At 35.9% G+C, this 18,238-nt stretch overlaps 1 protein-coding gene across 1 annotated transcript; it reads right to left on the bottom strand.

Moving 5' to 3' along the window:
• Positions 1 to 10,195: 10,195 nt before the first annotated feature.
• Positions 10,196 to 17,929, bottom strand: LOC149162420 (protein DJ-1 homolog B-like). Its single transcript, XM_089437265.1, has 8 exons — positions 17,692 to 17,929; positions 17,392 to 17,592; positions 16,726 to 16,875; positions 15,525 to 15,707; positions 11,806 to 11,886; positions 11,314 to 11,514; positions 10,733 to 10,867; positions 10,196 to 10,603 (listed from the first exon to the last, which is right to left on the bottom strand). Exons 1-8 carry the CDS (start codon positions 17,710 to 17,712, stop codon positions 10,397 to 10,399), a joined length of 1,179 nt encoding a protein of 392 aa, XP_089293391.1. The 5' UTR covers positions 17,713 to 17,929; the 3' UTR covers positions 10,196 to 10,396.
• Between the last annotated feature and the right edge of the window lie 309 nt (positions 17,930 to 18,238).

The raw sequence follows: 18,238 nt of genomic DNA, 5'->3' as shown, positions 1-18,238 counted from the left end.
AGGTTGACCTGAAGGCCATAACTATCACAAAATGAGCTCAAGGTGTCTAGATTCTTTTGGAGTCTTGTGATTATGTGGGATCATATTTACATCAACTATCATATTTACTTAAAATATCACAATACTTACAAGCCTCCAAAAGCATCTAGACACCTTGATCTCATTCTATGATAATTATGGCCTTCAGGTCAACCTTGCAAAATCAAATATTTTGGCTTTCAACATGTCTTAAAAGGAGGCATCTAATACTACTCTCACCTATAAAGACTAAGAAGTAGAAATCGTGACATCCTACACTTACACTGGAGTAGTATCCTCTAGACCATACTTCAGTGTGATCCCAACAACAAAATCAAGGTGGAGTAGAGGATACAAAGGATCAGAAACATTATCGAAAAAATGTTTCTAGAACGACTTCCAAGATATTTGGGCTTAGATCTTCCTCTTCCATACCTTAGTGACGCCTTCTCTCTTTTACAATTGTGAATCTTAGAACCTGTGCCTAAGTGGAACATGATGGAACTACTTGAGAGAGTACTCATTACTATGCTCTCAGAGTATATTCATATAAGGAAAATTATCTCACACTTTTGGCCCCTCTTCACTTCCATGATTTTCCATGTTATGACCATGTTGCACAGGATTTGTTGCATGGCAAACTCTCGAGTGCCACTCAAGCCAAAACAGATATCAGAGGGTTGGTTCCATGAATCCCCGAATTAGATATAGATTTGAATCTAGATCAACCGAGATTCATCCAAGATTCATACGGATGATGAACATCAATGTCACCACACAATAATAAATGGATTACAATGGATTTTCTCGGATTACTCAATAATGAACAAATTACTTAACAACAAAGGTTATTCCAACTGTTACAACTATTATAAACTTTAATGCATACACCATTTTTTATTTATCTCTACATATCTCTTTCCAACACAGTTGGTGTACGAAAGCAAGCTAGGTATACACTTGACTCACAACTAACTCGAGCTCCCACCTATGGGGTTACCTCAATGAGTGAGCACTTGGGAAAAGAAGTAAAAGGAAGGGTTTTCTTTCACAATTTCTAAAAGGAATTTATATTAACTATTTAATGGATTTTCTCAAGTTTCTCAATAATGAAGGGGTTACTGAGCCACCAAAGGTTATTTCAATAGTTACAGCTACTATAAAGTTTAATTTGTATGCTCTTTAATGGATTTCTCAAGTTACTCGATAATGAAGGAATTACTCGACCAACAGAGGTTATTCTAAAGTTACACTCTTAAATACATTAATGGTAAAGTTAATTAATATCTAACTTGAAAGCATGTTTTATATATATATATATATATATATATATAGATGTGTGTGTGAGAGTTAATATGTAAAGAATATGATCCAAATACTTAAAATCCATTTTTTGTGTCTAAAATTGAGTTGTAGTGATGTTTTGTGTGGGATGGATTTTAGACAAACCGAACTACAACATGGATTTTTCCTGTTGTCTTGGATGTTGAGAATCCATAATTAAAAAAGTAACTTGATAGGGTGGTAGATATCAACCAACAAATAATAAAAATTGGAGAAAGCCAAGCTCTTGGATTTGTAAATAATCTCCAAAGAATTCCTCTTATAGCTGTTTTGGTGTCAGAATTAATAACAACTTATTTGATGCCACCCATGGATTTTGGTTCTTTGGATTACACTGATTTTGAGCCACATGTTGTGTACTAGATGCATTTCATACATGCATAACTACAGGGTTTCACTATGTTGTCAAGAATGGAGCTATGTGACTCTATGCCTTTCTTTGTAGTTTTTTGACTTTTGAGATGTCCTACCCTTTTCTAGAAAAGCATTCATATTCTAGCAAAAGATTGTCTTTACATATGCACATGCTATATGCAATGTTGGAGTTTTGTAATCTAAAGTTCTCAACAATAGAAAGTCCCTATGTCTTGTTAGTAAACAAAATATTTAGACTCAATAGGTGTTTTTATGCCATGATTTGTGTAAACATTAATCTATCATAGCTTGACAGAAGTGGTAGAGAAAAGATTAATCTCTCATACCTTGACATAAGTGGTGGTCAATATGAACACATACAAGAAATTTGTCGTGGAATATTATCAAAACTGATAGATGGATATGCAAGAGTGTATAGTAAAAACCTTGATAAACACGCCCACTGAAGCTTGCAACATTGTTTATAGGAAGAACAAATTATGTTTCTTTTTTCCAAACATGTAAGTTAGTATATTATAGTTTAATGAATATGTTTTCCTATTATCATATATGGTTTTATACTTTATCAAAAAAATCGCCAAGAATTCACAATGTTTTATAACTTAGTAAAAGAATCACCAAGACTTTACAAAGTTTTATTATTTAGTGAAAAATTCACTTATATATTACAAGTTTTTATAGTTTGGTGAAAGATTCGCCATGATTTTACAAGATAATATAATCTAGTGAGAGATTCGCCAAAAAAATTATGTAACATATTATATTATTGATAAAATCACCTTCCATTTTTCCTATGTATCATAGATATTTGCCCATTTATTATACATATAAATTTAGGGGGGTTCTTAAAAATTTTCTTGCCCCTCTCTTAGGCTACATCTCCTGGTCCAGCTTCCAATGCAGGGCCTCTTTCATTAAAAATGCTCAAAAGTGTTTTTATATGCTTTACATAGCTCAAATAGTAGAACTGATGTCTCCAATGGATCCAACACTGTCAAAAACCCCCATTTTGGTTCTTTTTGCACCTCATTTGGCCAAAAATTGAGAAAGTTATGATTGTTTCTTCCTTTTCCCAAATTTTGTAGCTAACCATCCTCCAATTCAACCTCAACGTAGCTTGAGCACCCTAAACGCGGAAATGGCGTGCAAACCTAGCCTACATTCCCACTCGGTGGGTGAAATTGTAGAACTGTTAATTAATATCTAACTTGAAAGCATGTCATATATATATATATATATATATATATATATATATATATATATATATAGTTGGGTTAATATGTAAAGAATATGATCCAAATACTTAAAAGCCATTTTGCGTGTCTAAAATTGGGTTGTAGTGATGTTTTGTGTGGGATGGATTTTAGCAATGTATTTTTATGATTGATGTAGACAAACTGAACTACAACAAGGATTTTTCCTGTTGTCTTGGATGTTGAGAATCCATAATTCAAAAAGAAACTTGACAGGGTGGTAGATATCAACCAACAAATAATAACAATTGGAGAAAGCCAAGCTCCTGGATTTGTGAATAATCTCCAAATAATTCCTCTTATAGCTGCTTTGGTGTCAGAATTAATAACAACTTATTTGATGCCACCCATGGATTCTGGTTCTTTGGATTACATTGATTTTGAGCCACATGTTGTGTACTAGATGCATTTCATACATGCATAACTACAGGGTTGCACTATATTATCAAGAATGGAGCTCTATGACTCTATGCCTTTCTTTGTAGTTGTTTGACTTTTGAGATGTCCTACCCTTTTCTAGAAAAGCATTCATATTCTAGCAAAAGATTGTCTTTACATATGCACATGCTATATGCAACGTTGGAGTTCTATAATCTAAAGTTCTCAACAATAGAAATTCCCTATGTCTTGTTAGTAAACAAAATATTTAGACTCAATAGGTGTTTTTATGCCATGATTTGTGTAAACATTAATCTCTCATAGCTTGATAGAAGTGGTAGAGAAAAGATTAATCTCTCCTACCTTGACAGAAGTGGTGGTCAATATGAACACATACAAGAAATTTTTGGTGGAATATTATCAAAACTGATAGAGGGATATGCAAGAGTGTATAGTAAGAACCTTGACAAACACGTCCATTGAAGCTTGCAACATTGTTTATAGGAAGAACAAATTATGTTTCTTTTTTCCAAACATGTAATTTAGTATATTATAGTTTAATAATATTTTTTCCTATTATCATATATGGTTTTATACTTTATCAAAAAAATTGCCAAGAATTCACAACGTTTATAACTTAGTAAAAGAATCACCAAGACTTTACAAAGTTTTATTATTCAGTGAAAAATTCGCTAATATCTTACAAGTTTTTATGGTTCGATGAAAGATTCGCCATGATTTTACAAGATAATATAATCTGGTGAGAGATTTGCCAAAAAAATTATATATACATATTATATTATTGATAAAATCACCTTTCATTTTTCCTATGTATCATGGAGATTCGCCTATTTATTATACATATAAATTTAGGGGGGTTCTTAAAATTTTCCCTGCCCTTTCTTGGGCTACATCTCTTGGTCCAGCTTCCAAGGCAGGGCCTCTTTCATTAAAAATGTTCAAAAGTGTGTTTATATCCTTTACACAGCTCAAATAGTAGAACTAATGTCTCCAATGGATCCAACACTAACAAAAACCTCCATTTTGGTTCTTTCTGCAGCTCATTTGACCAAAAATTGAGAAAGTTCTAATTGTTTCTCCCTTTTCCCAAATTTTGTTGCTAACCATCCTCCAATTCGGCCTCAACGTAGCTTGAGCGCCCCAAACACGAAAACAGTGCACAAACCTGGCCTACATTCTCACTTTGTGGGCGAACTTGTAGGACTGTTAGTCTGCCCATTAAGCCTCCGGTTAGGAAAATCATAGTCACGTGACGGCCATATGACCGCAAAAAGTGTCGAAATTTGGGGGCTCTATATAGCCCCTATCTCCATGTGTGCTCCTAGTCTTGTGGTGCATGTGATGACTGTGGGTTGGCCCCTCTTCCTCGTGTGTTTTTGGTCACATTGAGGCCCCATAGGGCTTGGGGTTGGCCCTTTGTGGTTCGCCCCGGTCTCTTTTACACTCCCGGTTACAGTTGTGGGAATATGATTCCGCAAAGGGCTGTGAGGGCTGGAGCCAAGGCCCGAGATAAATCCTAGCCCCTTATCCCTACCTCTTGCAGTCTCGTGGATGCTGGGTTGGCCAAGGGCTAGGGCTTAGCCCATCCCCCCTCCAAAATGTGCATTAATGCAACTTTAAATAGAACCATTCAACGTTATTTAAATAAGGAATATGGTGGCACAATGGTGTTGGCCTTGGTTAATATGTGTGAGGTCTCAGTTTCAAACCTAGAGGCATATCAACCTCATAAATTTGTTCAGCAATAAGGAGGCCACATGGCAGCCACTGGTTGGCCCATGTGGCACTCCCTCACTAGGACACCATAACAAACAAACAACCAATAAAAATTAACCACGCCTCAACCAATCGGTTGATGCAAAGTGTCAACCAACCATTGGCCGACAAAGGACCCAGTCATCCTACCAAGTCATGGCCCAGATAGCGTACGGACCACTGACTGGGCATCCCTGCAACCCAAATTTCAATTTTTTAGTTGTTTCCCAAAATGAACAGAACGCGATTCTGGGAGCATCTGATGTCGGATTTGAGTGAAATGAGTTGCATTGGATTCAGGCCACTGATATCTATCCAATCGTACAATTTTCGAGCTCTGTTGCACACTTTAAATTTTGAGCATTTTTTTTATCCCTGAAATGGTGGCTCTGAATCCTAGAGTGCACCCTTACTGGCTTATGCATACGGTTGGGGGCCTATAACTGCATGTAGGCCTTGTTATGCATGTATTTGTGGGCCCAAGTCACTAAAAAAGAAATCAATATCAAGGTTTGGGCACTTGGAGTGGTTGTTTAGCTCTTAGGGAAGGTCAGTAAAGTTCCAGTTTGTCGAACCCACTTCCTTAATTGTACTTAGGAGGTTGGGTCATGTTGTTATAGTATCCCTAAACTCATGTTTACCCCGACAAACCATTTAAAGTGGATAAATGTGGGAGGGGTGGTTACAGAGAATAAATTAGATATCAAACTCATAAAAGATGGAATGAACAAACTAATTGAACTAGATCACGAGCACCACAAAAGAGCCCCAAACCTTATAATTGCTAGTATAAAAGAGCAAAATGATGAGGAAAAATTAGAAATAGTAAAAGAACAATTTAAAACTAAGTCACAAATTCAAACAACTTATCTCATAGAGCAAAAAGGGTGGGAAAGATACTTGAGCATAAACATTGATTGATTTGTGTTAAAGTAAGTTGTAATGACCATAAATTAGATATACTTTGTAAATCCCCAAGCCTAAAAGGATAAAAAAACTTTATAAGTGAAGATCTTATTCCAAAAGATCAAGTTGAACTAAGGAAATAGGTTCAATGTCAAGGAGGCAAGAGAGGAAAGGAAATGGGCAATCATCAAGAATAGGAAAACTATTATTAGAGATAGAGTCCAAAACAAAAGTGATAAATAGGAATTAGGAACACTCTATATCCTCTTGTGGAACTATCATGGTTTTCCATGACATAAAGTTCCTATTTAAGTTAGATCTCGAGTGACATTGATCTTATTTTCTTAGTAGAAACTTGGGAGCATAATGAATCTAGGGTCTCCCACATAGACAGATTCATTCTTTGGTCAACTTGGAACAGAAAATCCTCTTGTAGTGGTTTTGGTGGTATATATTGCTATATAAAAAATAATGTTTCTTCTCACATTTGGTTTCATAAGATTGACACCCTCAATCAATACATTTGGATCAAATTTTTTGACCCTAACACCAATACGATTGTTTTCACAATTTGTTATTTTACCCCTATCAAATTTATCTCCTATAAGAAAAAAAACCTGGATAAGAAATGCCCCTTCAATACCTTAGAACGGGACATCCACAACCTAAGGAATGAAGGTAATATCATTTTTCTTGGTGACTTCAATGCCAAAACTGATACTAATCAAGCTGCTCTCCTCAATAACAACTCTAACCCGAACCCCTTGTGGCTAGATGAGGACTGTGACTTAGCTAATAGATTCAAAAGAAATTATGAAGACATAATCGAGAACCTATTTGATATTAAGCTTATCAAGCTTTGTAGTTCCCAAGACCTGATAATTTGTAATGGAATCAATAAGTGGCTAACTTCTGACCAGATGACTTGTCTTCGTGGTCTGGGCAATAGTTTTGTGAATTATGTGATATCTAACATCCATGTTCTCAACCATATTGTAAATTTTGAACTCCCAAATGACCACAAGCCTAATTTTGACACATCCATTTATCCTTAACTCTCTAAGCCACATGCAAGATAACTATGATAGGCAAAGACACATGCAAGGTAACTATGAGGAAAAGACACATTCACTTTGATAGAAGTAAAATGAATACCTTCTTAAAGGATTTAAAAAGTGATTTAGGTTTCCTAATGTATAATGATAACATTGATCACATCTACTATAATTTTACTACAACCCTTTCCACTACCATTAACAAATTCTCTACCGAGGTGTTGTATAAAAAGAATAATAGAACTTCCAACCCTTGGTATGATAATGATTGTAAAATTTCCAAGAAAGAAATTAGAGATGCTCCTAACAAAAGGGTTAATCTTGAGAATAAAGTGTAAACGAAGCTCTTACCAAAGGAAGAAAAAGTCCTATTTTAATAAGAGACAAGAACATCTTCTTCACATTTCTAGAGTTGAGCCTAGAAAATTTTGGAGGAATATACTTGTCCATAAAACAAAAGAAAATAATTTGATCCCCTTAAAAAATTGTGATATCTATCTTAAGAATGTTTATCTCCCCAAACACCATGGGAAACATCTTAAACAGTCCCATAAGGAGGATATCTTCTCTTTGGAAGACATGGAGTTTGGGATTAAGAAACTCGCTAATGGGAAAGCTAGGGATATTGAAGGTTACTAAGATGAAAGTTTTAGAATGAAAGTCTATCCCCATCCCTCATATTCACAGACTTCTCAATTTGGTAGTCAAACATGACTTCCCTAAGCCTTCGATGCAAAGCCTTATTCTGTTTATCTTTAAAAGTGGGGATAAAAACGCTCCCTCTAACTATAGGACCATTATTATTAGCCACATTTTAGCCAAACTATATGGGCTCATTTTGGAAAAGAAGATTAGCCTTTGGATTGAAAACCATGGTAAAAGAGATAAAGGGAAAATTGTTTTTAGGAGAGACATCACTCAACTATTGACCATCTTGTCACTCTTAGGATCATTTCCAAGGAGTGTCGCAATAGTAAAATTGATCTCTTCTATTATTTTGTTGACTTTCAAAAAGCTTTCGACACAATTCCTTGAGATAAGCTAAGGCAAAGACTTGAAGAGATAATGGTTCCTCCCGAGTTGAGGACTGTTGTGATTCAACTTTACGAGAATGTTGTTGCCAAGCTTAAGGCCACCAAGGGTTGGTCTAAATAATTAAATTTAATATCACAGTTAGGCATGGGTGTCCCCTATCCCCTACCCTTTTTGGCATTTACATTGATAAGCTAGAAAGTGTTTGGAAGCTGCGAGATGCAATGGCCCCAAGCTCATTGGTATGGTCATTATTCTTCTCCTTTATGTTGATGATATTATTCTTCTAGCTAGAAGCCATGACGATAAGCAACCTAATATCCTCCATGATTACTGCTCCAAGATGGGTATGGCTGTTAATACCGACAAGACTAAATTCATGATAATTAAATCCAAAAAGATCTACCATGATATTTCATCTATGATTACAATTTCTTGGAGCAAGTTTATTCATACAAATATTTATTTATTGACATTCATCATCCGCTTAACTAGATCTATAGCATTGACAAAAGGATTATTAGTGGTTGGAAAGCTTATTATGAGCTTGAAAATAATTGTAAGTCAATTGATCTTTGGATTTGGAGTAAAAAGAAGCTCCTCTTTGAGACTCTCGTTACCCATGTTATTTTATATGGCTATGAGGTTTGGGGTTGTAGTATATATAGATAATCATGGAGGAAGATCGAGTTAATCCAAAAGAAATTTATAACCTACAACCTCAATATTAAAGGAAATACTCCCTATCATATCCTCTTGATTGAAACTAGCATTTCCCCCATTGAAAGCATGACTTTGTTTAGGTATTTGATGTTTAAGAAGAAGCTTTCCAACATGGAAGCCAAGAGGTTCCCCAAAATTGCTTCTAACTCTAGCCAAAAGCTCCACTTCCAACTCAAGAGAGGATGGCATAAATACGCCTAGTCGTGGCTCAACTATTGGGGGGTAAAGGAAGAAATCATCTTGGAGAATAAGGATAATATATTAAAAATACTATTACCTCCAAATTTAAGGATAAGTTATGGGATGATAAAGAGATAGAGGGGAGAAAGAAGCTAAGGTATTATAAGGAGGTGATCAACCTCACTCTTGCTAATCAAAATTATCTTTTTGCCTTGACTAGTGCTAAGAAGAAAATGAACATTGCAAAGATAAGAACTAATTCTCATGAGATTTGGAGTGAAGCCGAGCATTGGTCTATTCCCAAAACACCCTGGAATGAAATAATTTATCACCTTTGTGATACTAAGAGGGTTGAGGATGATTTTTTTTTCTCTTGGACTGTTTGTCTCTTGCTCACATTCGTTATCATTTCCAAAAAATTTGCCACACTACTAACATTATTGACTTGTTAAGTTAGCAAAACTACAATGATCTAGGGCGCTTCTTGCCCTTCTTCTTGATCATAGAAATAAAATATTAAGGAGTTTCAATTAATCTCTTAATTTCTTAAGGTCCAATAGACCACATTGGTCTTAGTAAACATTAATCATCATCATACATACATACACACACATACATATATATGGTGAGCAATGAATTTTTTTTAAAATTATATATAAACAAAGTGATAATTTTATATTTAGAAAGGTGTGGCTTCTAAAAAGAATTTATCAATAAAAATGTTTTACTTTCATTTTAATTCAAATGAATATTTAGATATTTTCTTTGAGTTGCAGCACCTACAAGGCATTGCAACTACTCTCGAGACCTTACATTGAGTAGTACTTATACAATCCTTGAATACTGTATGCTAGCAATACAAAAAGGCAACAATTTCGCAAAACATGCATACGAATAAGCATTAAAATGACACATAAAAAGATATTCGTACCTTACCAAAAATGTATCAATATGAATGGAAAAGGTGAATCATAAGATAATGATGGAAAATGGAAAAATGGTGAACCAAAAGGTATTAGACAGATGCTAAAAGCATGTCAATTTAGACACCCGTCACACCTATACACACTTATTTTATTGTTTTTTAATAGATACTTTTAATTAACACAAATGAGCAACATTTTTTTTTAATTGAAAATTTTATTACAATGAAGCGAATAGTGCCAAATGCTACAAGAAAGCAACCATCCTTCAGCAAAAAGTACCACTAGTGAAGCATACCTTACCTGTTGATCTTTCTCATACTAGAACTCTGGATTCCTAGCCATTATAGAATCCAAAATAAGTCTAAGCCTGACAGCATTTCTTGACCTCATGATTATTAGTTATTTTTAAGAAAGTGTAACAGTAATTAACCTATGGATAAGAGAACCCCATGGTTTCAGCAATATGATTGGCCTTGTCCATCCCCAATAACTTTTCAACAATAATAACTGCATATTCCATGGCTGATCCAGGACCGATGCTAGTAATCACCTTCCCATCAATTACAACACGCACATTCACAGAAGACTGATCTGAGAGTTTACTTGAATGGTGAGGATGAGTGGTAGCCTTTTTTCCCTGCCACAAAAATCCACAGATGATAGCATCATAAACTTTTTCATATAATGAAAGTTAAGATGGAACACAAACACATTGGCTTTCTCATCTAAGAAATATATGTTCCCAGTGAAATATTTATGTCCATACCTTCAACAAGCCTTTGGTATCTAGCATTACTGCTGATGCACATATAGCTCCATACACCTTTGACTCTGCATGTTCTCTAAGTAATGCTACAAGTTGTTCTGATGATCCCAATTTTTGAGCTCCATACCAGCCGCCCTAAAATAATTTTCAGAAATAAGGGACTATGGTATCGATTTAAATGCTAGTGTCTGCAGTTTGAACATAGACCTGAATTTACTACTTTAAGACGATAACATAAGAAGGTTAATATTAATAAAATGAGATGCTGGAATTTTGTATCAGCATATTTGATTTAAATTGACAGACTATTCTTTCATAGAAGTGTTACATGGGTATATCTCTCCTACCATGGATAATAGTGCCAATATTTGGTATTTATCTTGATGTGGAACTTTGGTTAGTAACTTAGACAAATTTTAAATGAATTGGTAAGGATTATTCTTTTCACCAAAATTTGAATGTTAAAAAAAAAAAAAAAAACTGCATTAGAAATGATGTGAATGCATCACAATTTTCAGTCAACAAAGACATTTGATATTTCGATTACGCTACTCATATACAACAGATCAATTAAAACTCACTGGCAAATGGATCAAATCATAATTTGATAAAATTGCATCTTTAATTAGCTGATCGGCAACAATTTTTGTCCCTCTGGCAGCTACAATTTCCAAACTGTCTTCTATGGAAGCAACCAAGACATTCACTTTGGCTCTCCTCAGAACATCTACAACTACAACAATCTCCATCTCATCTGATCCATTTGCAATAGGGACAAGCACCTGCCGAGGTCAATCAGTTTTGTTATTTCAACTCACAAATTGTCACATGATAACAACAGTTATTAACACCATAATGTTAAATCTACATAAAATCATCAACACAGTTATGAGGCTAGTCTGTTTAAAAATGTATTACAGCGGAGCCAGTTTATGTATCTAGTGGACAACTGATACAAAGTCCCAACTAGCTGGGAATGTAACTGAATAATCCATCCATCTAGAAAAGAAACTCTCCATCTTACAAATACCTACAAGCCACCCTCGTTATGAAACCAAGGAGGCAACACTTACTTGAGGAATATTTTGGAGCGACCAGTCATCAACATTGTATTCCTCTTTTGACACTTCACATTTATTCCAACCACGTGGCACCTGTGCATCCAAAAATGGCCTCCATAAGTTAGATGAGGAAATTCCATTGCTAAATATACAGTTCTACAAAAGTAACTATACTTTCAAATACTACTACGAAGGAGACAGGAAGTAACTTGAGCACCACAGAGAGAAATATACTTTATTGCAGAAGGACTATACTTTATGTGCAACTTGAAAAAGTAAGAACTGTTGACTAATAGTGATCCAGTACCACTCCTAAAGCATATGTTAATCCTGCTTCATCACTTTGAAATATGCTTTAAGCCTGTTTCATCACTTTTAAATACTAGCACAGATCATCCGCCCCATAGTTACAAGGTATGCATGCAATTCCTGGACATGGAGGCATGCAAATTCCAGCATCCCTATCATATTCGATCATGATGTATTTAATTCTCTTAGCATCCAGCTGTATTTGCTTCTCATTAGATATATGGCTAGGCACTCAGGGTGTGTGGATATCTGTGTGTGTGCGGGTGAATGCTCCCAAAGACACACAGAAACCTTCAAATGCTGAAGATTTGGCTTTGTCCCAAGCCACATTTCGTTTGGTGTCTTCAATTGTAATGAAGCAGTGGGCGTTCTGTCCTAGGCATATGCAGCAATTGCCACTGCTTCTGCCAGAATGAAACAGGCATCCTGCGCTGCACGTGATACTTTCAACGGCTTCCTATTTTTCCATTTGGCCAGTCCATTTTGTTGTGGAGTGTAGGGCAATATGAATTCCAGTTCAGTGCCTTCCTGAACTCAAAAATTCTTCTATGCCATTGAGGCATGCTTGCCTCCATTGTCACACCTCAACCTCTTCAGTGGTTTCCCAGACCACTACACAAAGGCCCTTGAAAAACTTATGTCTCCATTATGTCCATCTTATTGTTCAGAAGGTAAACAAATGTCTTTCTAAAAGTTCATCGATGAATGTAACAAAATACTTTGCTTCTCCTTGTGCCAAAACCTACATAGGTTCACAAATGGTTGAATGAGTCAGCTCCATTTGCACCTTTTTGTGTCTCTTTCTTTGAGAAACGTCTTCTATGTCATTTTCCGAGATCACAGCCTTCAAGCACGCCAATTGCCAATTACAAATATAGGCCATCTGCCAATTGTCCCTTTCGAAATGGCTCCAATGAATCTGTCCGTGCCTTTACATGAGCCATAATGCCTCGTGAAGGAAAATGAATCATTAAGAATATATACAAAGAAATACTCATATAAATAACCTATCAAGTAAATAACTACCAAGAAGCTAATGAGTTAAAAACATCATTTCCCAATGAAGAATCACAAGATGCATCATGGTAACTAAATATAAACTATAAAATCATCCGGATAATGCATTGGGGTATTAAAATCCTTCGCCTCTAAAATGGGTTATAATCTCGGACCTGGACATTTGTGTACACATCAAGGTTTTTCCTGCTCAACAACTTCAGAGAACAAGTCCCAACTATCTAGCTAGTAACTACAAAAGGTAATAGACTCTCCTTATTAGATAGGTAGGGAGTCGGGACATTTGCATCCAATAACGGTGAACAAATTACATTGGTGAATAGGTCTCACTAGTGAATGAACCACCACAGTGAACAAACCGCCATATGATTAAACCACACCTCTTGAGTCTTAACAAACCACATTGGTGACAGACCATCACGGTGAACAAGCCACCACATGAAAAAACCACGCTGGTGAACAAACCACCATGATGCATCCTTAATATATCACACGGCTTATTGACTTTAAAGTTTATCCTAATACAAGACTCAAGTTCACTTAGCTGCTCATGGAGCCTACATTTCCCACAATATTATCCGTTGCCTTATGTTATGGCCATTCAACAAAAGTTACAATAGATAGGGTACTAATATGATTAATGTATCCATTTCCCACATTCACAACATCTGAACCTTCACTTGTCGAATTAAGCATTCCTTCTATGATCTCTTCCCTTTCCATCCTCTAGGTGAGATCATTAGATGAATGATTATATCTCTTTCTCTAGTTTTCTTGGTTGACTTTTTAGTTGAGCTTCCCACTCAACTTGTTCCTTCATAGAGATTCTTCTCCATATTCCTTTTGATAAGATCTTCAGCATAAACTTCCAAACCTTATCTCTAACATAATCTCCGAGTCCCCAATGAGTTGTCCAACTAAAGATTCTTCAGCGAGTCTACAAGCATACTTGTTTAGTTCTGTGAACTTTTGTTCATGATCATCTTCAATCATGCTACCATACTTCAATGAGCAATACTTGTTTCCTTTTTTCATATAGTACATCTAGCCCAAGTAAAGTGCCACTATCTAAATCTAAATCATTTTCATTCTCTAAAATACTTAATAGCACACCAACCTGGAGTTATGCAACATTACGTCCCCTCCTCATCTACCGATGCATTAGGTTTACATCCATTTTATTAAATCATTTTTTCCCTTTTTCTTTGTTTTTTTCTCAAAACTGTGAAGTTTGGTCAAAAGAAAGCATGGGAGAATCTGGATTTTGAGGGGGTCATTCCCTGTCGTCTTCTCTTGTCTCCCCTGACAAAAGGGAGTGTGGGAAAATGTCCCCTTTTAAGTACGATTTCCTGAAAGCATGGGGAGCAAGCCCCCACCCTTGGGAACATGTCCTTGTGTAACACTCAAAAAAATCTGATCTTACCCTCTTGAAGTCTTCAACTTCCCACACCTGTTCTAAGTGTTACATCTAAAATGCAAACATGGGGAACTCACCACGATGCTAAAACCTGTCAAGCTGTATATTAATGCAAACTTGATTTACTCTCCTGCTCTGAAGACCATTTGCAAGAAAATCTATTCAAACCTTAAATTGAGTAATTGAAACCCTATGACCATGTGCTAAAGCCTAAATCTAATTACAGCACTCCTCAATGTTAAACGATGAAATTTTAATGATAAGTTCATCCCATAATGAAACCATGAGCTATCGTAGTTGATATCCACTAACGTGTCCACAAACTGTCCATGCCAAAATGTGAACTTTGACGAGTTCATCCCATATGTGTCAACGAACTATTATACATGTTAACGTTTCCGACTGCAAAATAAAGGGTAATAGTTTTCAATAACAGAGAACAAAGTTACACTTACGATCATAAACCATGTTTCTATCTTATTTGTTCGCACTGTAATTTGATCTTTTCTTTAGTTTTCATTTTTCCATGTATATGTTGGATATGTAAATGAATCTATCACCTTCTACAAATAGGAAATATGCGAATAGAAAATATGGCCGTCTAGACAAACATTTCACCTTCCAAAGTTCTAAATAAATATTCACACATATCTCACTCCAGAATGAGACTGATTCTGCCTCCATCTCTATGTCATTGAGAAGAGTAATAGAATTACAAGTCATATAAATAGAGTTACAAGTCATATTAGTCATTCAACCTTTCTAGAGATAAAAAAAAACACGGATAAAATTGAATGAGCCAGAGTATATAAATAGAGTTACAAGTCATATTAGTCATTCAATCTTTCTAGAGATAAAAAAAACACAGACAAAATTGAATGAGCCAGAGTATATAAATAGAGTTACCAGTCATATTAGTCATTCAATCTTTCCAGAGATAAAAAAAACACACACAAAATTGAATGAGCCAGAGTGGAAAAGAACTGACCATTGATCTCAACAACACCTCATCTAGCATTTTTTTGCCAAAGAGTCGTTCAGCAATAGAGAGTGCAAAGTCCAATGTCAAGGCAGGCCCTTGGCTAGTGGTGACCATTCCATCTACTTGGATGCTAGAATCAACTGCAACAGCTGAAGATAGCTGGTCCATAAAAGAAGGATGACATGTTGCCTTCCAATATCAACAACAAATACAGTCAGCATCAAATTTGCTACACAATAAAGATTTAGATTTTCATGCCAATATAAAATATTTATTCATAAAATTGAATGAATCTTGGGAATCCTTAATGTCCTCAAGTGAGTATAATGGTTAAGAACATGTCTTTCCTCCTAATAAGTCACAAGTTCAAATCCAAAGGGGTGGTGTATGTACACCTCTGTGTACTTTAGCAGTCAAATTGCTGCATAGAGACGGGTCCTTTGTCCTACAAACAAAGGGGTTTCAGATAGAAAACTTCTGTGATTCATAATGTTATTGAGAGAATCCTTCTGGTAAATCACATTTCAATATTTCTAGTCCACGAGTTTCGAACCACTAAGTGTGGTTCATCATTAGCATCAAGATGCTGATGATGAACCACAATTAGTGGTTCGAGTCAACTAGAAATATTGAAATGTGATTTACCAGAAAGATTTTCTCAAAAACAAAGGGGTCCTATACACCAATTTAATGGACTATTATTATTATTATTATTAAAAGAAAAAGTCATTAACAAAACAGATAACATGATGATGAGTTCACTATATGAAATTGCACACTGTCAATGAACTGGGAATTGAAAGACAGTGATTACGGCACCTCCCTCTGTGAATCAGGCCAAGTTTTTCACAAACTAGTGACATCCAGGCAAGGTGTGGATATACAGGAAACATATCTGAGTTTATAGCCTACCATGGGAGGTTAATCCACTGAGTAGGTTGATCAGAGAGGAAACCAAACCCCATTTTGCTGCATATTCATTCTGACATGTACATCCATCACAAAGGGCATTACCAGTAAATTACCAATGGATCCCCTTAACACTAAACAACCAATGTATCCTTAATGTTCAAACTTTCAAAATGACCTATATGATACTATCCCCTAGCAATTGAGCTAGTAATCAACTATTTAGAAATAAAATCCAGCACCATCAACTCAATTTGGCTTCATACTGAAACAAAATGAGGCATTATAGGGGCCTTACCTGGCATGCTTTCAGCAGACCCCATGTCTCCAGAACCACAGAAGGCGCTTCACCTACGGCAGCACAAAGCCGCCCCTCCTTTGCATGAGCTTCGGTAATCTTTCGCAAAACCTCGCAGTCTCGTAATCTTTCTGAGCCAGGCATGCCCCCCTGAAACCCCATTATCAAAGAAAGACTAATTCATCGACGTGAATTGAGACCATTTTCCTCTGAGGAATAGAAAAAGCAAAGAAGATAAACCCTTTCACAAAACTTCAAAAAAGAAAATTTAAAGCTTGGGATGTCACCGAACAAAAGCCCTAAATACACAATTTTGCCCCAAAGACTAAAAATGCAAAATCCAAATTATACAATCTTTTCCAATAATTGCAAAGCAAAATTTAATTTGGAAATTTATCTTATTAATTATCCGAACTTTGATTCATCGAACACAATATTCTGATTATTAAGTCTTTTATATAAATGTAGCTAACTCTTCCCTGTAGAACATAAACATTTGAGTTTTCTGTTTTTACAACTAGCAGTGTGGAATCCTCTACAGGTACCTATAAGGAATTCGCTAGAGTGAAAGAGTGAGGAGACTTGCGGCCAAAAGTTAATTTCAGGATTTTGCAGACAATACTTCATATAACTCTTTCACCAGAATTCAAATAACTGATAACATACCGGTAGAACAACGAGGTCAAATATCTGGGATTCACATTCCGAAATGAAGGTGTCTGCTACGAGCTTTACGCGACTTGAACACTCGATCTGCAAATCCTGTTCGACCGACGCCACTGTGACAAGTGCGCCACCTTTACTGAAAACGTTGACTAGAGTCACAACCTCAATTCCTTCGCTGCCAAATGCAATCGGAACAAGGACCTGTGTTGCAAAAAACATGCACAACAGGATTATAAATCATATAAATAAACATTTGGCTGCAAAATAATGCTATCCAGAAACGTGTACTCAATTTCTCACCTTTTTCTGAGGTTTCTCCATTGCAGTGGGGATAATTGAATGCAGAACACTGGAAAACTCGATGGTCTCTTCAATGGAGAAAGTATGAATGAAAATGGTGCATTTTGACTGTGTCAGGCTGAAGTAGTCAGCATATTTGCAACCACAATTTTTAATGAATTATCATTGAGTCCATGTCTATGTCCGTCAGCTGAACTAATTTTTTAATGAATTATCATTGAGTCCCTGCCTATGTCCGTCAGCTGAAATATATTGTTTATTTTCGGCCGCCTTCGTTTCTTCCATCTTTTTAATTTTATTTTATTTCAGCACGTATTAAAAATATATTTGCTACTGCCGACGTTCAGTCAAGGTATCCATGCCTATGCCCGTCAGCTGAACTCTATTGTTTATTTTCGGCCGCCTTCAGCTGAACTCTATTGTTTATTTTCGGCCGCCTTCGTTTTTTCCATCTTTTTAATTTTATTTTATTTCAGCACGTACTAAAAATATATTTGCTACTGCCGACGTTCAGTCAAGGTATCCATGCCTATGCCCGTCAGCTGAA

This window comes from Pinus tabuliformis, chromosome 5_2, assembly GCF_031772625.1.
Source record: "Pinus tabuliformis cultivar Carrire ecotype Pingquan chromosome 5_2, CPIR1, whole genome shotgun sequence".
Classification (NCBI taxonomy): domain Eukaryota; kingdom Viridiplantae; phylum Streptophyta; class Pinopsida; order Pinales; family Pinaceae; genus Pinus; species Pinus tabuliformis.
Note: the sequence above shows the minus strand (reverse complement) of the source record. Positions and strands in the feature narration are given on the sequence as shown.